The sequence below is a fragment of the Rhincodon typus genome, chromosome 27, assembly GCF_021869965.1.
Source record: "Rhincodon typus isolate 14 chromosome 27, sRhiTyp1.1, whole genome shotgun sequence".
Classification (NCBI taxonomy): domain Eukaryota; kingdom Metazoa; phylum Chordata; class Chondrichthyes; order Orectolobiformes; family Rhincodontidae; genus Rhincodon; species Rhincodon typus.
The window spans coordinates 9,452,340-9,468,864 of NC_063358.1; the positions used below are offsets into that span (position 1 = coordinate 9,452,340).

The 16,525-nt window shown below is 38.1% G+C and overlaps 1 protein-coding gene across 1 annotated transcript in view; it reads right to left on the reverse strand.

The window, feature by feature from the left end:
* Window positions 1-968: 968 nt before the first annotated feature.
* Window positions 969-16,525, reverse strand: part of LOC109926746 (eyes absent homolog 3-like) — a 52,948-nt gene continuing 37,391 nt past the window's right edge. Inside the window, exons 9-18 of the mRNA XM_020526600.2 lie at window positions 13,377-13,471; window positions 13,113-13,293; window positions 11,287-11,426; window positions 10,435-10,518; window positions 8,091-8,180; window positions 6,863-6,921; window positions 6,287-6,447; window positions 6,058-6,172; window positions 5,344-5,465; window positions 969-1,144 (exon numbers count right to left, since the gene is read on the reverse strand). Of these exons, the coding sequence (XP_020382189.2) occupies window positions 969-1,144; window positions 5,344-5,465; window positions 6,058-6,172; window positions 6,287-6,447; window positions 6,863-6,921; window positions 8,091-8,180; window positions 10,435-10,518; window positions 11,287-11,426; window positions 13,113-13,293; window positions 13,377-13,471 (1,223 nt within the window). The remainder of the gene's footprint in view (window positions 1,145-5,343; window positions 5,466-6,057; window positions 6,173-6,286; window positions 6,448-6,862; window positions 6,922-8,090; window positions 8,181-10,434; window positions 10,519-11,286; window positions 11,427-13,112; window positions 13,294-13,376; window positions 13,472-16,525) is intronic.

Consider the following 16,525-nt stretch of genomic DNA (forward strand, 5'->3'; position numbering starts at 1 on the left):
TTTGGAATTGTTGTCTCTCAGGGAAGAGAATCTTTTTTACAAACAAATTTTAATTTGAGGCACAATTAGTTAATATGCATCAAAATAGACAGGAACTCAACAATTAATACGAATGAAAGTAGCCAGGGAATGTAAAGGATAAGAAGGAAAATCTGTTTGAAAATGATAAGAAATTAAACAATGCAACACTCAAATGGTGCTGAAAACCTGAATAGGTCTAATTATGGAAAAAATAAATCACAGAAAAAACTAACAATAAAAAAAACTGATGAAATGCTTGATCAAGTTTCAGAATCCATTTCACAGGTCAATATGGCAGTTTAGTGTGATCATTTCAGGTATGCAATGTATACTCCGATGTTAGCATTAAGCTCAGACCTATTGCACATCAATGATGTGGAGGTGCCAGTGTTGGACTGGGGTGGACAAGGCCAGAAATCACATGACACCAGGTTATAGTCCAACAGGTTTATTTGAAAACACAAGCTTTCGGAGCCTAACACCTGAAGGAGGACTGAGACTCCAAAAACTTGTGTTTTCAAATAAACCTGTTGGATTATAACCTGTCGTATGATTTCTGACCTATTGTACATCAAGACATGATAGATTCAGAGAAGGTTATAAAGCAAATCTTGGCAAAATTTCAAATAAAGCAAATGAAGGAAGAAAAAAATAGGATTTTCAAGTAATGTACGTTTAAAGTGCATTTTCCAGACAACTGAATTTGACTCTGTTTTAAGTATAAGAAAGCAGTTTACCCTGCTTTGATAGGTCAGGTTCAAACTTACCCAAAAACGTTAATTATGCAGTCATTACCAAAACTTACTTTAAGAGAAATCCCACTTTCTTCAAAAAGAACCCATACATTATGACAGTTTGAAACTATCATTGCCAATATTTTGCCAACTCTCAACTTTGCTTAGCAATGCATCATTTTTCAATTTTTGGCACTTATCCCTTTAATTGCATTATTGCCATTGCATTTGTATCAAACCTTTGTCATAATTTACATTCACTGCAAACCATTTTAAAATCAAGTTTACCTGTTTAGCTGCATATTCCTCATCTCGACCATCCCCAATGACTACGTATGTAACTTTCTTCCCAAATCTGGACACAATCCGTTCAAAACAACTTTCTTTGCCTGAAAGAATGACAAATTCATTGATTTTTGCAGCTTAGCCAAGAGGAGGTTTTGTTTATTTAGGCTTCATGAATTCTTTCCATGTGCCCTTCAAGGCCAACTGTTAAATAAAAAAAAAATTCCTGATAATAGCTTGAATCAAACAAACTTTGCTGAAAAGACTCTTGGGAGCAAAACAGGGTGTGGCGATGTACTTCACATATATTGAATGTTGTGATGTTAAACTAATCCTCTTTATCCATTCAGAAGGTATTAAAAAACCTTCCTTCACCCTCAAGACAAATTGATGAAAAGGAGGAAATCGTCCAACAAGTATATGTCTGTAAAAGTAAAAAAAAATCACCAAAATCAGAATGCTGTCTGCGGGACTCATTTGGCAATAAACAACTACCTCATTTTCCCACCTTAGACAAGGTTAATTCTGTGAAAATGAAATACTTTGACGACACAGAACATTCCTTCTTGAGAAATGATTTTCACATTAACCTTCAGGTGGTGATCGGACAGATCTCTCAGGAAAATGTTCTAAGCAGCTGGAACCTGTACTGTTTCAGTTTAAACTGGCAAGCAGAATAAGACTGCATGGAGCAATCAGCTGCAAGTCAACATACAACACAGACAAACAGACTGTATATTGTTTACATCCAGCTAGTAAATAAAAGGCACTCAATGCATTAAGTGAACATAAAAGAAATCTTCTTCAATGTGGCAAATTCCTTCATATTTCGATGCAATTCCTATATATTTCTGAAAACATTGATCTGAAGTGGAAAAAAAAATCAGTGGCCCAACTGAGAACAAGAATATATTCATTTTTACCAACACCAGCGTGAAGTACAAATTGAATACTGAATATGCTTCACTTACAATGATAGCATGTTTTAACAACTGCTTAATGTCCCCAATGTACAGAGTTCTATGCTGACTTCACATCTGTTGAGTTGTTATTCATTGGGTAAATTAAACAAAAAAGTGACACCAAACTTCATTTCAATTTAAAACCTGCTCATAATTGCAGCCCAATCACAACTTTTCAGAATCCCACATGCAACATATTCCATCACTGTGAGCACGGAGATAGAAATAGAAACAGAAAACAAAGCAGGAATAGGCCATTTGGCCCTTCAAGCCTGTTCTGCCATTCAGTATGATCATGGCTGATCATTCAGCTTATTACCCTGTTCCCACTTTCTCCACATCTGCAAACGTGGGGATTTTACATTTAGTTCCTTCACCTAGACCATTAATATATAATGTAAATAACTGGGGTCCGAGCACTGATTGCTGAATACCCCACTAGTCACAGCCACTTGGAAAAAGACTTGTTTATATCAACTTTTTACTTCCTGCATGCCAGTTCTCTATCCATGTCAATACATTAATCTGAATCCCAAGGATTTTAATTTTACAGGTTAATCTCTTACGTGACACCTTACTGAAAGCTTTCTGAAAGTTTAAGTAAATAACATCCACTGTGTCTCCTTTACCAACTCTTACCAGTTACATCCTCAAAATTCTAGTAGATCTGTCAAGCATGATTTCCCTTCCATAAATCGATTGCAACTCTGTCCAATCCTGTCACTATTGTTCCAAGTGCTCTGCTATTATAATAGATTCTAGTATTTTCCCCACTGTAAATGCCAGGCTAACAGATCTATAAATTGTTTTTCTGCTTCCTTTAAATAGTGGGTTTGCATTAAATACCTCTCAATCCAAAGGAACTGTTCCAAAATATTTAGAATTTTGAAAGATGACCATGGATGCACCCACTATTTCTAGAACTACGTCCTTAATTTTTCTGGGATGTAGATTATTGGGCTTTATTCCCAATTTCCTCAGTACCTCTTTCCTATTAACAACAATTTTATTCAATTCACCCCTTTCACTAGACCCTGTGTTATCAACATTTTACTGACATTATTTTTGTCCTCTTTTGTCAAGACAGAACCAAAATATGTATTTAATTGGTCTGCGGTTTTTGTTCCTATTATAACTTCCTGTTTCTGACTGAGGGTCCTATATTTGTCTTCACTAATCGTTCTTTTTCTCTTCATGTATCTAAATCAGTTTGTACGTTTGCCACAAGCTTACTTTTCCCCACTCTTAATCAAGCCCTTTGTCCTCCTTTGCTGAGATCTAAACTGCTTCCAATCCCAAAGTATACTGCTTTTATAGGGCAATTTTCTATGCCCTTTTCTTGGATCTAATGTTATCCATAAATTTTCCTTGATAGCCATCATTGAGCCGTCTTTCCCATTTTAGTTTTGTGCCACACAGGATTGAAGAGTTGTTGCAGTTCCCCTATGTGCTCTTTAAATGCTTGCCATTTTCTATCTACACCAATCCCTTTAAGTAACATTCCCTAATTTATCATCGCCAGCTTGCACCTCACAGCACCGTAGTTTCCTTTATTTAGTCTCAGAATCAACTACATCACTATCCATCTTAATGAGGAATTCTGTCATATTATGGTCACTCTTTCCTATGGTGTCCTTATCTCCAACTATTCTTTTCTCATTATGCAATACACAGTACTAGATGGCCTGTTTTCTAGTTAGTTTTTCAACTTATTGATACAGAAAACCATCCCATGTACACTCCAGAAATTCCTCCTCTGTGGTATTATTACTGATTTGATTTGCCCAATCTATATGCAGATTAAAAACACTTATGTTTACAGATGTACCTTTTATTGCTGGTGTCTCTGATGAGATGCACTATACCTGGCTACTGAAGTAATGCCAATGCACTAGCAGATATAATGTGCATTCCTCCAGTATCATGTATTGTACGTGATAGGCACTTTGGCTTCCTTGGACATTTAAGACAATGATGCATACAGCACACATATGCACCTTGGAATCAGAGAGCCAACTGCTTGCACCTTTGAGAATTTGATTTGCATAATGGCAGAATTACTAAGTAACTCACCTTGGCTTAGCTAATGCAAGGCATTATAACAGAAGAATGTTACCGTGAATTCGTGCCCATATGGGGCCAAGTTAAGATTGGCCAAATTTATTCTGCTGAGCTTTCTGTCAGCTGTCCAATGCATCCAATAGCTTGAGCTAGATTCATACCTGTGGCCTAAGTGTGAACTGAGTGTTCTAATTGTCCTTTTCAATGCAGTTATCTCTGCTTATTTAATATGCATATTGTGTTCAGAATTTCACAATTAAATTGCAACTATGCTCCCAACACAAACTGATGTTTTCAAAGTCAGCTGTAGCTTGTTTAAATAATATTTTGCCTGCATTTCAATAAAATCCCTTACTCCAACACACAAAATTTCAGAACTGAAAATGACAAAAGCAACAGAGAAGGCTCTAATCATCAAAACTTACTGTCCCAACATCTGGACCTCATAGCGCAGAGGAGAGAGTTACATGTAGGCCAGGCCAGGCAACGATGTCCCTGAAGGACATTAGTAAGCCAGATGGATTTTTCAGACAATGGTTTTATGATCATCAGTGGATTCTTGATTTCAGATATTTTTAAAGTTCAACTCAATCTGCCATGTTGGGATTCAAACTCGGATCCCCAGAACATTAGCTGCATTTTTGGATTAACAGTAGTGATAAAAGCACTAGGCCATGAGGAAAGATTGGAGAAGATGGGATTGTCTTCTCCTCTTGAAGGAAAACAAAGAGGAGATTGGTGGAAGGTTTCAAAGTCATGAGAGGTCTGGACAGAGTGGACGTGAAGAAACTGTTCCCACTCACAAATGGATCAATTACCAGAGGGCACAGTGTTAAAGTGATTTGCAGAAGCAGCAAATGCAAAGTGTGAACAGCAAATTCACACAGTGGATAGTTGGGGTATGAAATGTACAGCTTGGGAGTGTGGAGGAGAAAAATTCAATTGAGACATTTGAAAAGACTATGATTATTTTAATAGAAAGAGTATGCAGGGTTACAGGGAAAAAGGCAGAAAATTGACACTAAATTAAATACTCAGAGAACTAATGCAGACATGATTGGTTGAATGGCCTCCTTCATACACTAATCAGAATGACAGAATTGTTACAGTCACAAAACATGAATTTCCACTTTATATTGATGACGCTTACTTGTAATGCAATGTGTGAAGTTTGAAAAAGACTACCCAATTCGTTGTGCCAATGAAGCTGTATTTGATTATTCAATAGGAAACCATCCAAAGACAATAAGTGAAAATAAAGTTGAGACCAAATCCCTTACCTATTTTTGTGGCACTGTAAATGTTTTCAATAGGGAAAATTTTCCCTAGTCCATACAGCAACACTTTAGCCAGAGCTGGAACTAGTTGTGTTGTCGTGACCAGGATGTTAACACAGTTTCTTCTGGAATAAAGAACCAAGATTTCAAATAGTCTATTTATTTTGCTGAATTTTCATTTTTTTTTCCTCCCCTACCTTTCCATTTAATTCTTTTTGAGATTACTAAACTGAAGTCTGTCACTTTAGCTGTCAGCTTCAACTTCTCGTACAACTTAGTATTCCTCCACTTTTTATATCAACCACCCTCAAGCCCTTTCCAAGCAAGATTATTAGTGTTTAAATATGAGCAGTTTTATACAGGGATCCACTGCCTATTGCAAACTAGGCTGAAAATTTCAACTTAACCTTACTTACAATGAGCAGACAATTTCTCTGTTAAAATAATAGGAAAACAATATGCAGCACGTCCTCAAATTCTTTATTTGCACTTGAGAGATGAGCCTTCCAAGGATGTAAAGACATTAAATTATAATTTCAAACATGCTACCATAAAGTCTGTACAAATCTGAACCTGGTGAATTGGAATAGGCTTTTTTTATTTGAAATACCACAGCACTGTCTCGATGAAAATGCAGTAGAAAGACAAAATAAACAAATATTGTCAACAGGATTCAAAAACATTTACATTTTTATATATTTCAGTTAAGTCCATTACCTTGACTGAATTAGCAATAGTGATTTCAATGCAGTTGTTAGCCAGCAGTCAGTTAAAACTTCAACATCAGCTCTTAACTGCTGTAAGGAATCCCTCTTGGCTGGACTGAGCAGGTCTGTTGACATAAAAGAATGATATTTGTTCATTTTTCTTTGCCCCTTTACCAATAACAAATGGGGAAAAAAGTTCTCAAAGCGGCCTACTTACAACTTTGTTACAAAAAGCTTACCTCCAACATTTGTACAGTACATGTTGTATATTTCTTTTACACGGCGATATCGAAAGGCCAGCTTTCTCATCCAATCAATGCCTCCCTGTACACCACCACCTGTGCAAAGGCTCGAACCAGACACTGATCCATGAAAACCATCAGTAGTAAAGTTGTAGTTACTGAAACCAAAAATTAAGATATCTTCTTACTAGATATCGTTCAAGTGTTAGAAAAAAATCTTAGATATATCAATAAAGCATAAGCAAAGCTACAGAATGTGCAGGATCGGGTGTAGGCCATTTAGCTCCTCAGCCTGTTCCACCGTTCATTTAGATCAAAGCTCATCTATATCTCAACTTCACTGATTTGCCTGGGTTCTTTAACTGTTAATACCCTTGCCAACAAAAACAAAAATCGAATGTTATATTTTCACTACAGTTAGGCTCAAGGAGAGAGTTCCAGATTTCCAATACTCTGAGTGAAGGTTAAAATAAAAGAAACAAGTATAAAACAAAAAGGAGAAAATGCAAACAACCAGTCTCGGAGAGCTATCAATTTCAACCATAACTTTGCGTCATAGCTTAAAATGATTACGTTAAGTCTTGTCCATTGTCATCAGCTGCAACATCCTCCACGTGAACTTGATCACACTCCTGTTGAGTAATTAAGGCAAAAAATATGAATTAGGAATTATACAGAGAAAGCAAACTCAAGGTTCTAGCCTCCACATTAATATTACAGTCCTAACACATGAATAGTGATACAATCATATGGACTGCGTGTTGCATTGTACCGACTATCCATGGGATTCTGTATCATACTTCACTATTTAAGGTTTTAGCAAAGATCTGTAGCTCAGGTTGTGGGTGAGGTTGTTGACTTGCTGTCCGAGCTGGCTTGTTTTCGTTCAGACGTTTCATCACCGTGCCAGGTAACATCATCAGTGAGGCCTCCAATGAAGTGATGTTGTTCTACTCCGCTTGGAACTTATACTGTCAAGTCTGTTATGGTGAGTAGTGTCATTTCCGGTTTTGTTCTGTACGAGTTTGTATATGGGGTCCAATTCTATATGTTTGTTGATTTAATTATGGGTTGAGAACCGTGCCTCTAGGAATTCCCGTGCGTGTCTAATTTGGCTTGGGCTATGATGGTTACGTTGTCCCAGTTAAATTGATAGCCTTCATTGTCCAAGTGTACTGAAATTAAGGAAAGTTCATTGTGTCATTTTGCTGCTAGCTGATGTTCATGTATTCTGATGGCTAGTTTCCTTCCTGTCTGTGATGTAATGCTTATGGCAGTCATTGCCACAGGCACGAATAGGAATTCCTAGAGGCATAATGGACTGGACAGTAGAAATTCCAAGCGGAGTAGAACAACGTCGCTTCATCGGAGGCATCACTGATTATGTTACTTAGCACGGAGAAATGAAAGAAAAGGTTGTGATTACTCCTTAATGTTGAATTAGCTGCAACATGATACCTCAGCCTACCAGTCCTGAAAATGGATAAAGTCTCATTTTGAATTAACCTTCAGGGTTTATTATCTAGCTGCTGCAAAAATGCATAGTCTTTGCACAGCAATGCCTGAGTAATAAAGATCTGTAAAGACCAACACCAATCCACAATTTATTACTCTGTAGGTGGTGTTAATACTAAACAGAACAGCAATGTTTTTCCCTGAATAAAATTAGATTTTGATGTAGTTAATTTGTCAAATAACTCCTGCCTGCTTCTAATGGTTAGAATTTGAGTTTAAAGCTTACATGGAAACATGTTAAATCTTTTGACATGCTAATACTTGGTCACTAATCATTGTTTATTACCTCCAAGTCATTGAAGAACAAGTGTGTGTCAGCAAGATTAAAAATCATTTCCTCCATTCGCAGTCCCAATGTCAATGCTGATGTTGGATCCTGTAAAACAATCACGTCAAAAAAGTCAGCATACACATTATGTAAAAGTCATGTTTCAGGGAAGATTTTAAAAAAAACATGTGGGCCAATTAGTTGGCGTAGGAGGAAAATATAATTGCAGCACCAAAGATAGTTTACTGAGACTCTGGAGTGTAATCGGAGGACTGAAGTGAAAGAAACAGATGCTTCAAAGCTTCCTTTCCTAATCAGCATCCAATGCCTCTTGAACAGGAATGCGTTTAGCTACGTAGCACATAGAACAGTACAGCACAGGAACAAGCCCTTCAGCCTGCCATGTCTGTGCCAATCATGATGCCATTCTAAAATAATCCCGTCTGCCTGCACATGGTCCATATTCCTGTATTCTCTGCCTGTTCATGTGTCTGTCTAAATGCTTCTTAAATGTTGCTACAGTATCTGCTTCTACCACCTTCACTGACAGTGGGTTCCAGGCACACACTACCCTCTGCGTAGAAGATTTGCCTTGCACATCTCCAATAAACTTACCCCATCTGACCTTAAACCTATGGCCCCTAGTATTTGACATTTTCACTCTGGAAAAACAAAAACTCCAACTATCCATGCTATGCCTTTAATATTTCTATGTACTTCTAATCAGGTCACCTCTCAGCCTCCAACGCTCTAATGAAAACCATCTAAGTTTGTCTAATCTCTCCTTACAGCTAATACACTCCAATCTGGGCAACATCCTGGTAAGCCCCTTTTGCAGCCTCTCCAAATCCATCTCATAGTGGTGTGGTGACCAGAACTACTTCAAATGTGGCCTAAGTTTTAAATGCCTGCAATTTGACTTGACAACTTTTATATACAATGACCCAGTCAATGAAGACAAATATGCCATACACCTTCTTTACCACCTTATCCATCTGTCTTGCCACTTTGAGGAAGCTATGGAATTTCAACTAAATGACTAATACTAAAAATATTAACATTGTATCTAGATTGATACATGGAAAATAAATGTACCCAACTTTCCAAATAATGTAATTACTTAGTAAAACTACACAATTGTGCAAGGAGAAAATTAGAGATGGCATTTAAAAACCTGTGTAATGATAAAACAGCAACATTCTGTAAAATCAGAAACAGCATCAGGTGTATATTATAAGAATAGTGAATCATAGAATCCCCAGTGTGGAAACAGGCCCTTCGGCCCAACAAGTCCAACCGACCCTCCGAAGAGCAACCCACCCAGACCCATCCCCCTACCCTTTCCCTGTAACCCCACAATTCCCATGGCTAACACACCTAACCTACACATCTCTGAACACTATGGGCAATTTAGCACGGCCAGTCCACCTAGCCTGCACATCTTTGGACTGTGGAAAGAAACTGGAGCACCCAGCGGAAACCCATGCAAACATGGGGAGAATGTGCAAACTCCATACAGACAATCGCCCAAGGGTGGAATCGAACCCGGGTCCCTGACAATGTGAGGCAGCGGTGCTAACCATTGAGCCACCATGCCGTCCCATGTTTAAACATGGCACATCAAGCATTTAAAAGGAAATTCTACTAGATATAATCCGCAACTGCGTACCTCTTTCTTATAGCCATTTTGAAGTTAACTTGGCTTAAAAGTGCTAGCATGTCTATTTTTGCCTATTAATAAAACAGCTGTCAACTGGCACTCTAACTATGAGTTCTAAGCTATTGTTAGTTCAGCTCTGCTGCACTCATTAATGCTGAGAGTCTAAATTACAGAGCTGAAGATTAGGACACTTACTAATTTCACTATAATTCTGTAAATTTCCAGTTCAGATTCTGGGAAATTTATGAAGAAAATTAACTAGAAGATCACCTGGTGTCCTGATCATAGAATGCTGGAGGACATTTTTAAAAAAGGTAGAAAGTAATATCAAAGTATTATTTTACTACTGAAGTGTTTCTATATACAAAACTTAATATGTACTCCAACAGAACAAGCTGCAATTGAGGCTTCCTTGGATCAGTTGAAGGCTGCATGACTAACAGGAATTCAGGTCAATTAGCAGCTGTAGTTCTTCTGTATTTAGATTTTTATGCCTGAAGCCTGTAAAAGCATTTTGCGTTGTTGAGTTAGCTTGCATGCTTTACGCAAACAATTGTGTTTTTTAAATAAATGTGGCAAAAATTGTTATGCACATTTGAAGAACAATAGACTTTTTAAAAACGAACTCATTACAAATTTAGTATTGTTCCATTTCCAATACTTTGCGCTATATGAAGCCTTTCAAATCATTGTTGTACCAACCTTTCCAAATTTTTGTGCATATGACCCAGTAAGTAGTGAATGAAAGATGATAATGGTTTCATCCAAGTCCCACACAAACACACGCTGTAAAGGAACACATGGGAAGATTATTATACACAACTTATAAGTTGCCATTCCGAATCTTCCAAGCTTTGTGAAATACCATTTTTAAAACATATTTCTTCATATTCAACACTGTTGTATTGCATTAGGCTTCTTACTTTGCATCTGATCAGTGTTCGATAACTCCATTCTCAACAATTATGACCAGAACAATCAGCAAGTTCAAGACAGATAATGATAATGAAGATATGCAAATCAGGAAATTGGTAATATCCAATTAACTCACTGTAGAGAATTAACTAACTTTTTTTGTTAAAAAAAATGAACACATACCTAGGACAAAATACATAATTTATTATCTCTTGGAGAACTCAAAACAATGCCCCTGGGATTAAAGGTCTGATTATTATCCAACTGAGCTAGCTGGGCTGTGAAAAGCGCTCAATGTGAAGCCTCAACATGCCAGGACAGAAAACAATATTTAAATAAGCTCAATATCTTGATAACTTCCATGGCCTGATATAGGTTCTGGCAAGTTAATTGGTATTCTGTCTGGGGTTGGCTTTATCTCTTTGACGTTGCAGTACTTTCTCTACCTTGTTGTCATTGCAGAGATTTGATAATACATCCATGGTCACTGACAACATGAACGCTTATTCAATGGTGATGTCAACAGGCAGATTCACAAAACTGTCTACATTTCCAGTCAATGGCAGGAGATGTAGTAAATAGCTTGCCCATTCTACCCTCACCCTCCTACACAAAGTTTGGTCGAAAGCTAAAACAAACCTCCAGTTCATTATCAGGCAGTGGGGAAAAACAATTCCTCTTTCCTTTCCCCTTGGACTTGCCACCTGGAGTTTTTCGAGATCGCTCCTCAAGTTCCTTCACTATTATGGGTGTTGCACTTTGACTTGCACCAGAATCTCCTAAGCGAAAAAGAAAAATTAAGCCAGTACTTTGAAGGGTGAATATGGAATTTTAAGACTACATTTCCTTGAAAACATCAATATCTTGACATTTTGCATGACTGCAAAAACTAAAGTGATGTCTTTTAAAATTTTTCTCTTTTAACCTACATTTATTTTTGCTCCAATTAAATTTCTGATCCACAGCTGCCACATATACTGTGAAGTTGGAACTTTTTTCAAACACTACAAGTGCACTTTCATCAGCTTTGTCCTCCTCTTACACTACCAACCATTTTCAGCAGACTGAACTACAAAAACCCTTTTCCAGTTTATAATGTTCCACAGTCAGTTCCAAAGTCTACATGTCAGTTCTCTTCTAACTCAATGAAATAACATCAAGAAGATTTTGACAATGAACAAGAATGATCATTACGGCACAAAAAATGTGCAGCTTTTGATTTGGGAAAATACAGTTTTCTGTTTTCGAAGTTCTCTCAACTTTTAGTTCAATCCATTTATCTGCTACTGTAGGATCTGCAGCAAGAGAAATTCAAATAGTTCTGGACCCACCACTTTAGAAATAATGTGGAGTCACGGGGTTCTACATTTGGTAGAGAAAAATTCATGAGAATGGTTCCAAGGAGGAGGAATGCTAGCTAGACTGGAGACATATTGACTGTTTTTCTTAGGAAAAAGGCCAAAAGGAGATCTGATGGCAGTATTCAGAATCACCAGGGAGCTAAAGAGAGTAGATAAACTGCTCCCATGCTTGAAAATATCGAGAAAAAGAGGGGACACAGATTTAAAGCGATTGCAAAGGAAACAAAGGTGACATGAGAACAATAATTTTCACACAGAGTGGTAATTGTTTGGAATTCACAGAGCAAGACTCTGACAAGCTCAATTGAGGCATTCAGGAGGGATTTGAACCATTACGTGAACAGGAAGTGTACAGTTTTATGGGGAGAAAGCAGGGGAATGGCACAACATAAACTGCTCAAAGAAATGATGGGCCAAATGGCCTCTTTTTGCATTGTAACAATTTTGGAACAACCGGGAACTATTAGCATGTCAACTGTATCAGTGCCCTTTTGTCCTTGTTTCATTCTGAAAAGAATTTTCTAATATATTTTTTTAAAATCCTCACAACATTATCTAAAGGTGATTCAGGTCCTTGTTAAATTCCAAACTGCACTTCTTCCCTTTGTCTGCTAAAAATTGAGACTGCAGATGCACATACATGGCATTGGGATGCTGATACCGTACTCAAGATTTTCCTATGACATAAGTGCATTGTCTGCATTAACTCTTCAATAGTTTTATTTTTATTAAATTTGTGAGGAATATCATTTTTCAACCAGTCAACTACTCCTACAGTCAACAAAAAAACCAAAAATCAATCGTTATTTTAATTAGCAGTGTCATTAAAATTGAGTTTAAAAGGTTCCAAAATATACTAGCCATCTATTTAATAAAAACTTTACTTCTAACAAGAGGACACGACTACTGGAGCAAAGTAAAATCTGATCTTAATGCAAGTTAAGTGTGCAGCTGATTAATAAAAGAACAGCCATTGCACTATCAGTATCGCTTTATGTTACACCATCATAAATCTCAATATAAAAAGTATTACAGTTCCATGTGGCAATACTATAGATTTTCAACAGACCAGCTTATAAACAGAGTTCTACAAAAATGCATTACCAGCTTGGTAATCCTGGCTTGATGAACTGGAAATATTTGTTTGCATTTTATGCATCTGGAAAATAACAGTTGTTGAGGGGTTACTGGGAGGCAGAGAGTTTGGAGTAGTGGTTCCACGATTTGAATTGGGAACATATGACACAAACTGGCTTTGTCCAAGAGACGTGTAGAAAGGATGATCCTATGGAAACAAAATGGAGAATGTTGATAATATTGCTTAATTAAACTGGTTGCAAATATGACAGGAAAAAAAACATTATGTACCTGATTAGAGCTGCTGAGGCTTGCAGCACTGGTGACAACAAAAGCAGCAGCAGCAGTACTGCCAGAATAACTACTGGCTCTTGGGAAACAGGCACCTGTCAAAAATAAAAGCTAAAATTTACATGCATACAATATAACAGACGTTTCTGCAGTCATCAGCAAGACATCGGGATGGCGTGTTGCCTTGCTGGTGCCAAGGTCAAGGATGTCTTGGAGAGGGTGTAGAATATTCTAAAAAGGGAGTGTGACCAGCAGGAGGTCGTTGTTACACATTGGTACCAACAACATTGGTATGGAAAGGTACGAGGTTCTGCAGAGACAATATAGGAAACTAGGAAGGAGGTTAAAAAGTAGGTCCTTCAGGGTAGTAATATCTGCACTACTACTGGTGCTATGTGCTAATGAGAGTAGGCATAAGATGATACAACAGATGCATGTGCGGTTGAACAGCTGGTACGGGGGCAAGGATTCACATTTTTGGATCATTGGGATCTCTTCAGGGGTAGAAATGACCTGTATAACAGGGACGGGTTCCACAGCTAGTGTTACTCAGGAGGCTTTAAACTAGTTTTGTGAATGGGTGGGAATCAAAGTGATAGAAAAAAGGCTGAGACTGCTATAGTAGATATGGGGAGCAAATCTAATAATCAAGAACGTGGCAGAGAATAAGTAAGACTGATAAATTAAACTGCATTTACTTCAATGAAAGAGGCCATGAGTAGTAAGGTAGATAAACTCAAGGCATGGTTGGGAACATGGGACTGGGATATTATAGCTATTACAGAGACGTGGCTCAGGGAGGGACAGGACTAGAAGCTTAATGTTCTGGGGTACAGGTGCTACAAGAAGAATAGAAAGGGAGGCGAGAGGGGATGTGGAATGGCATTTTTGCTTAAGCAGAACATTACGGCTATACTTAGGGAGGATACTCCTGGGAGATTGCACTGTGAAGTTATATCGGTAAAACTTAAAAATAACAAAGTGTTCATCACTTTGTTGGAATTGTATCATAGGCCCCCCCAATTGTTAGTGGGAAATTGGAAAGCAAATATGTAAGGAGATATCAGAAATGTGTAAGAAAAATTTGGTCGTAATGGTAGGGGATTTTAAGTTTCCAAACATTGACTGGGCTTGTCATTGTATTAAGGGCTTGAATGGGGAGGAATTGGCTAAATGTGTACAAGAAAACCTTTTTATTCAATTTGTGGATGCATTAGAGAAGGAGCAATACTTGACCTTCTGAAAGTAAGGTGGGGCAAGTCCGTGAAGCGTCAGTGGGGGAGCACTTTGGGGCAAGTGATCATAATTCTAGCAATTTTAAAATAGTTTTGGAAAAGGATGGAATTGATCAAAAAGTTAAAGTTTAAATTGGAGTTAGGCCTATTTTGAATGCATTAGACAGGAAATTTCAAAATTTGAATGGGAGAGGCTATTCACAGACAAAGGGATGGTTGGGAAGTGGGAGGCCTTTAATAATGAGATAATGAGTGCTCAGAGACAGTATGTTCCTGTTAGTGTGAAGAGCAAGGCTGGAAGGTGTACAGAATGCTGGATACTAGAGAAATTGAGGTGCTGGTCAAGAAAAAGGAGACATTTATCAGGTATAAACAGCTGAGATCAAGTGAATCCCTAGAAGAGTATAAGGGCAGTAGAATTATACTTAACTGGAAAATCGGGGAGGCAAAAAAAGGGGTCATGAGATAGTTTTAGCAAATAGAGTCAAGGAGGTAAGAGCAAAACAGTAACTAGGAAGAGAACAGGGCCCCTCAAAGTTCAACAAAAACCATCTATATGTGGAACCACAGGAGGTGGGCGAGATACTCAACGAGTGTTTTGCATCATATTTACAGTAGAGAAGGACATGGAAGCGAGAGAACTTGAGTAAATAAATAGTGATATTTTGAAAAGCGTATGCATTTCAAAAGAGGTGCTGGAAGTCTTCAAGTGCATAAAGGTAGATAAATCCCGAGCACCTGATCAGGTGTTTCCCAGAATTGAGATTGCTGGGCCCCAGTTCTGGGCCCTATGTATCACCGACAGCCACAGATGAGATTCCAGAAGACTGGAGGCTGGCTAATGTGGTGCCATTATTTAAGAAAGGCTGTAAGGAAAAGCTAGGAAATATAGACCAATGAGCCTTACATCAGTGGTGGATAAGTTGTTGCAGGGGATTCTGAGGCTCAGGATTTACATGTATTTGGAAAGGCAAGGACTGATTAGGGATAGTCAGCATGGCTTTGTGTGTGTGGGAAATTGTGTCTCACTAACTGAATTGAGTTTATTGAAGAGATGACAAAGAAGATTGAAGAAGATAGAGCATTAGATATCGTTTACATGTACTTCAGTAAAGTGCTCCACAAAGTTCCACACGGTAGACTGGTTAGTAAGGTTAGATCAAAAGGGATTGAGGGGGAGCTAGCCAATTGGATACAAAATTGGCTTCAAGGTAAGAAACAGAGGCTGATAGTGGAGGGATGTTTTTCAGACTGGAGGCCTGTGACCAGTGGTGTGCCACAAGGATCAGTGCTGGGTCCACTGCTTTTCGTTTTATACATGTTTGGATGTGAATATAGGAGGTACGGTTAGTAAGTTTGCAGATGACACCAAAACGGGTGGTGTAGTGGACTATGAAGAAGGTTATCTCAGAGTACAACAGGACCGAGATCATTTGGGCCAATTGGCCGAGGAGTGGTAGATGGAGTTTAATTTAGAAAACTGAAGTGTTGCATTTTGGTAAGGCAAACCGGGGTAGGCCATATACAGTAAATGGTAGGGGTACTGGGAAGTGTTGCCGAATAAAAAGACCGAGGTGGATTTATAGTTGTTTGTAAGTGGAGTCGCAGGTAGACAGGGTAGTGAAGGTGGCTTTTGGCACACTTGCCTTCATTAGTCAGAACATTGACTATAGGGAGTTGGGATCTCTTGTTGCAGCTGTACAGGACATTGGTGCTGCCGTTTTTGGAATACTGCTTACAATTCTGGTTGCCTTCTATAGGAAGGATGTTGGTAAACTTGAGAGAAGATTTAGAAGGATGTTGCTTGGAATGGAGGGTTTGAGATATAGAAATAGGAAGTTGAGGGCTGACCTTATTGAGGTTTATAAAATCATGAGAGGCATATATGAGGTGAACAATAAGGGGCTTTTTTAG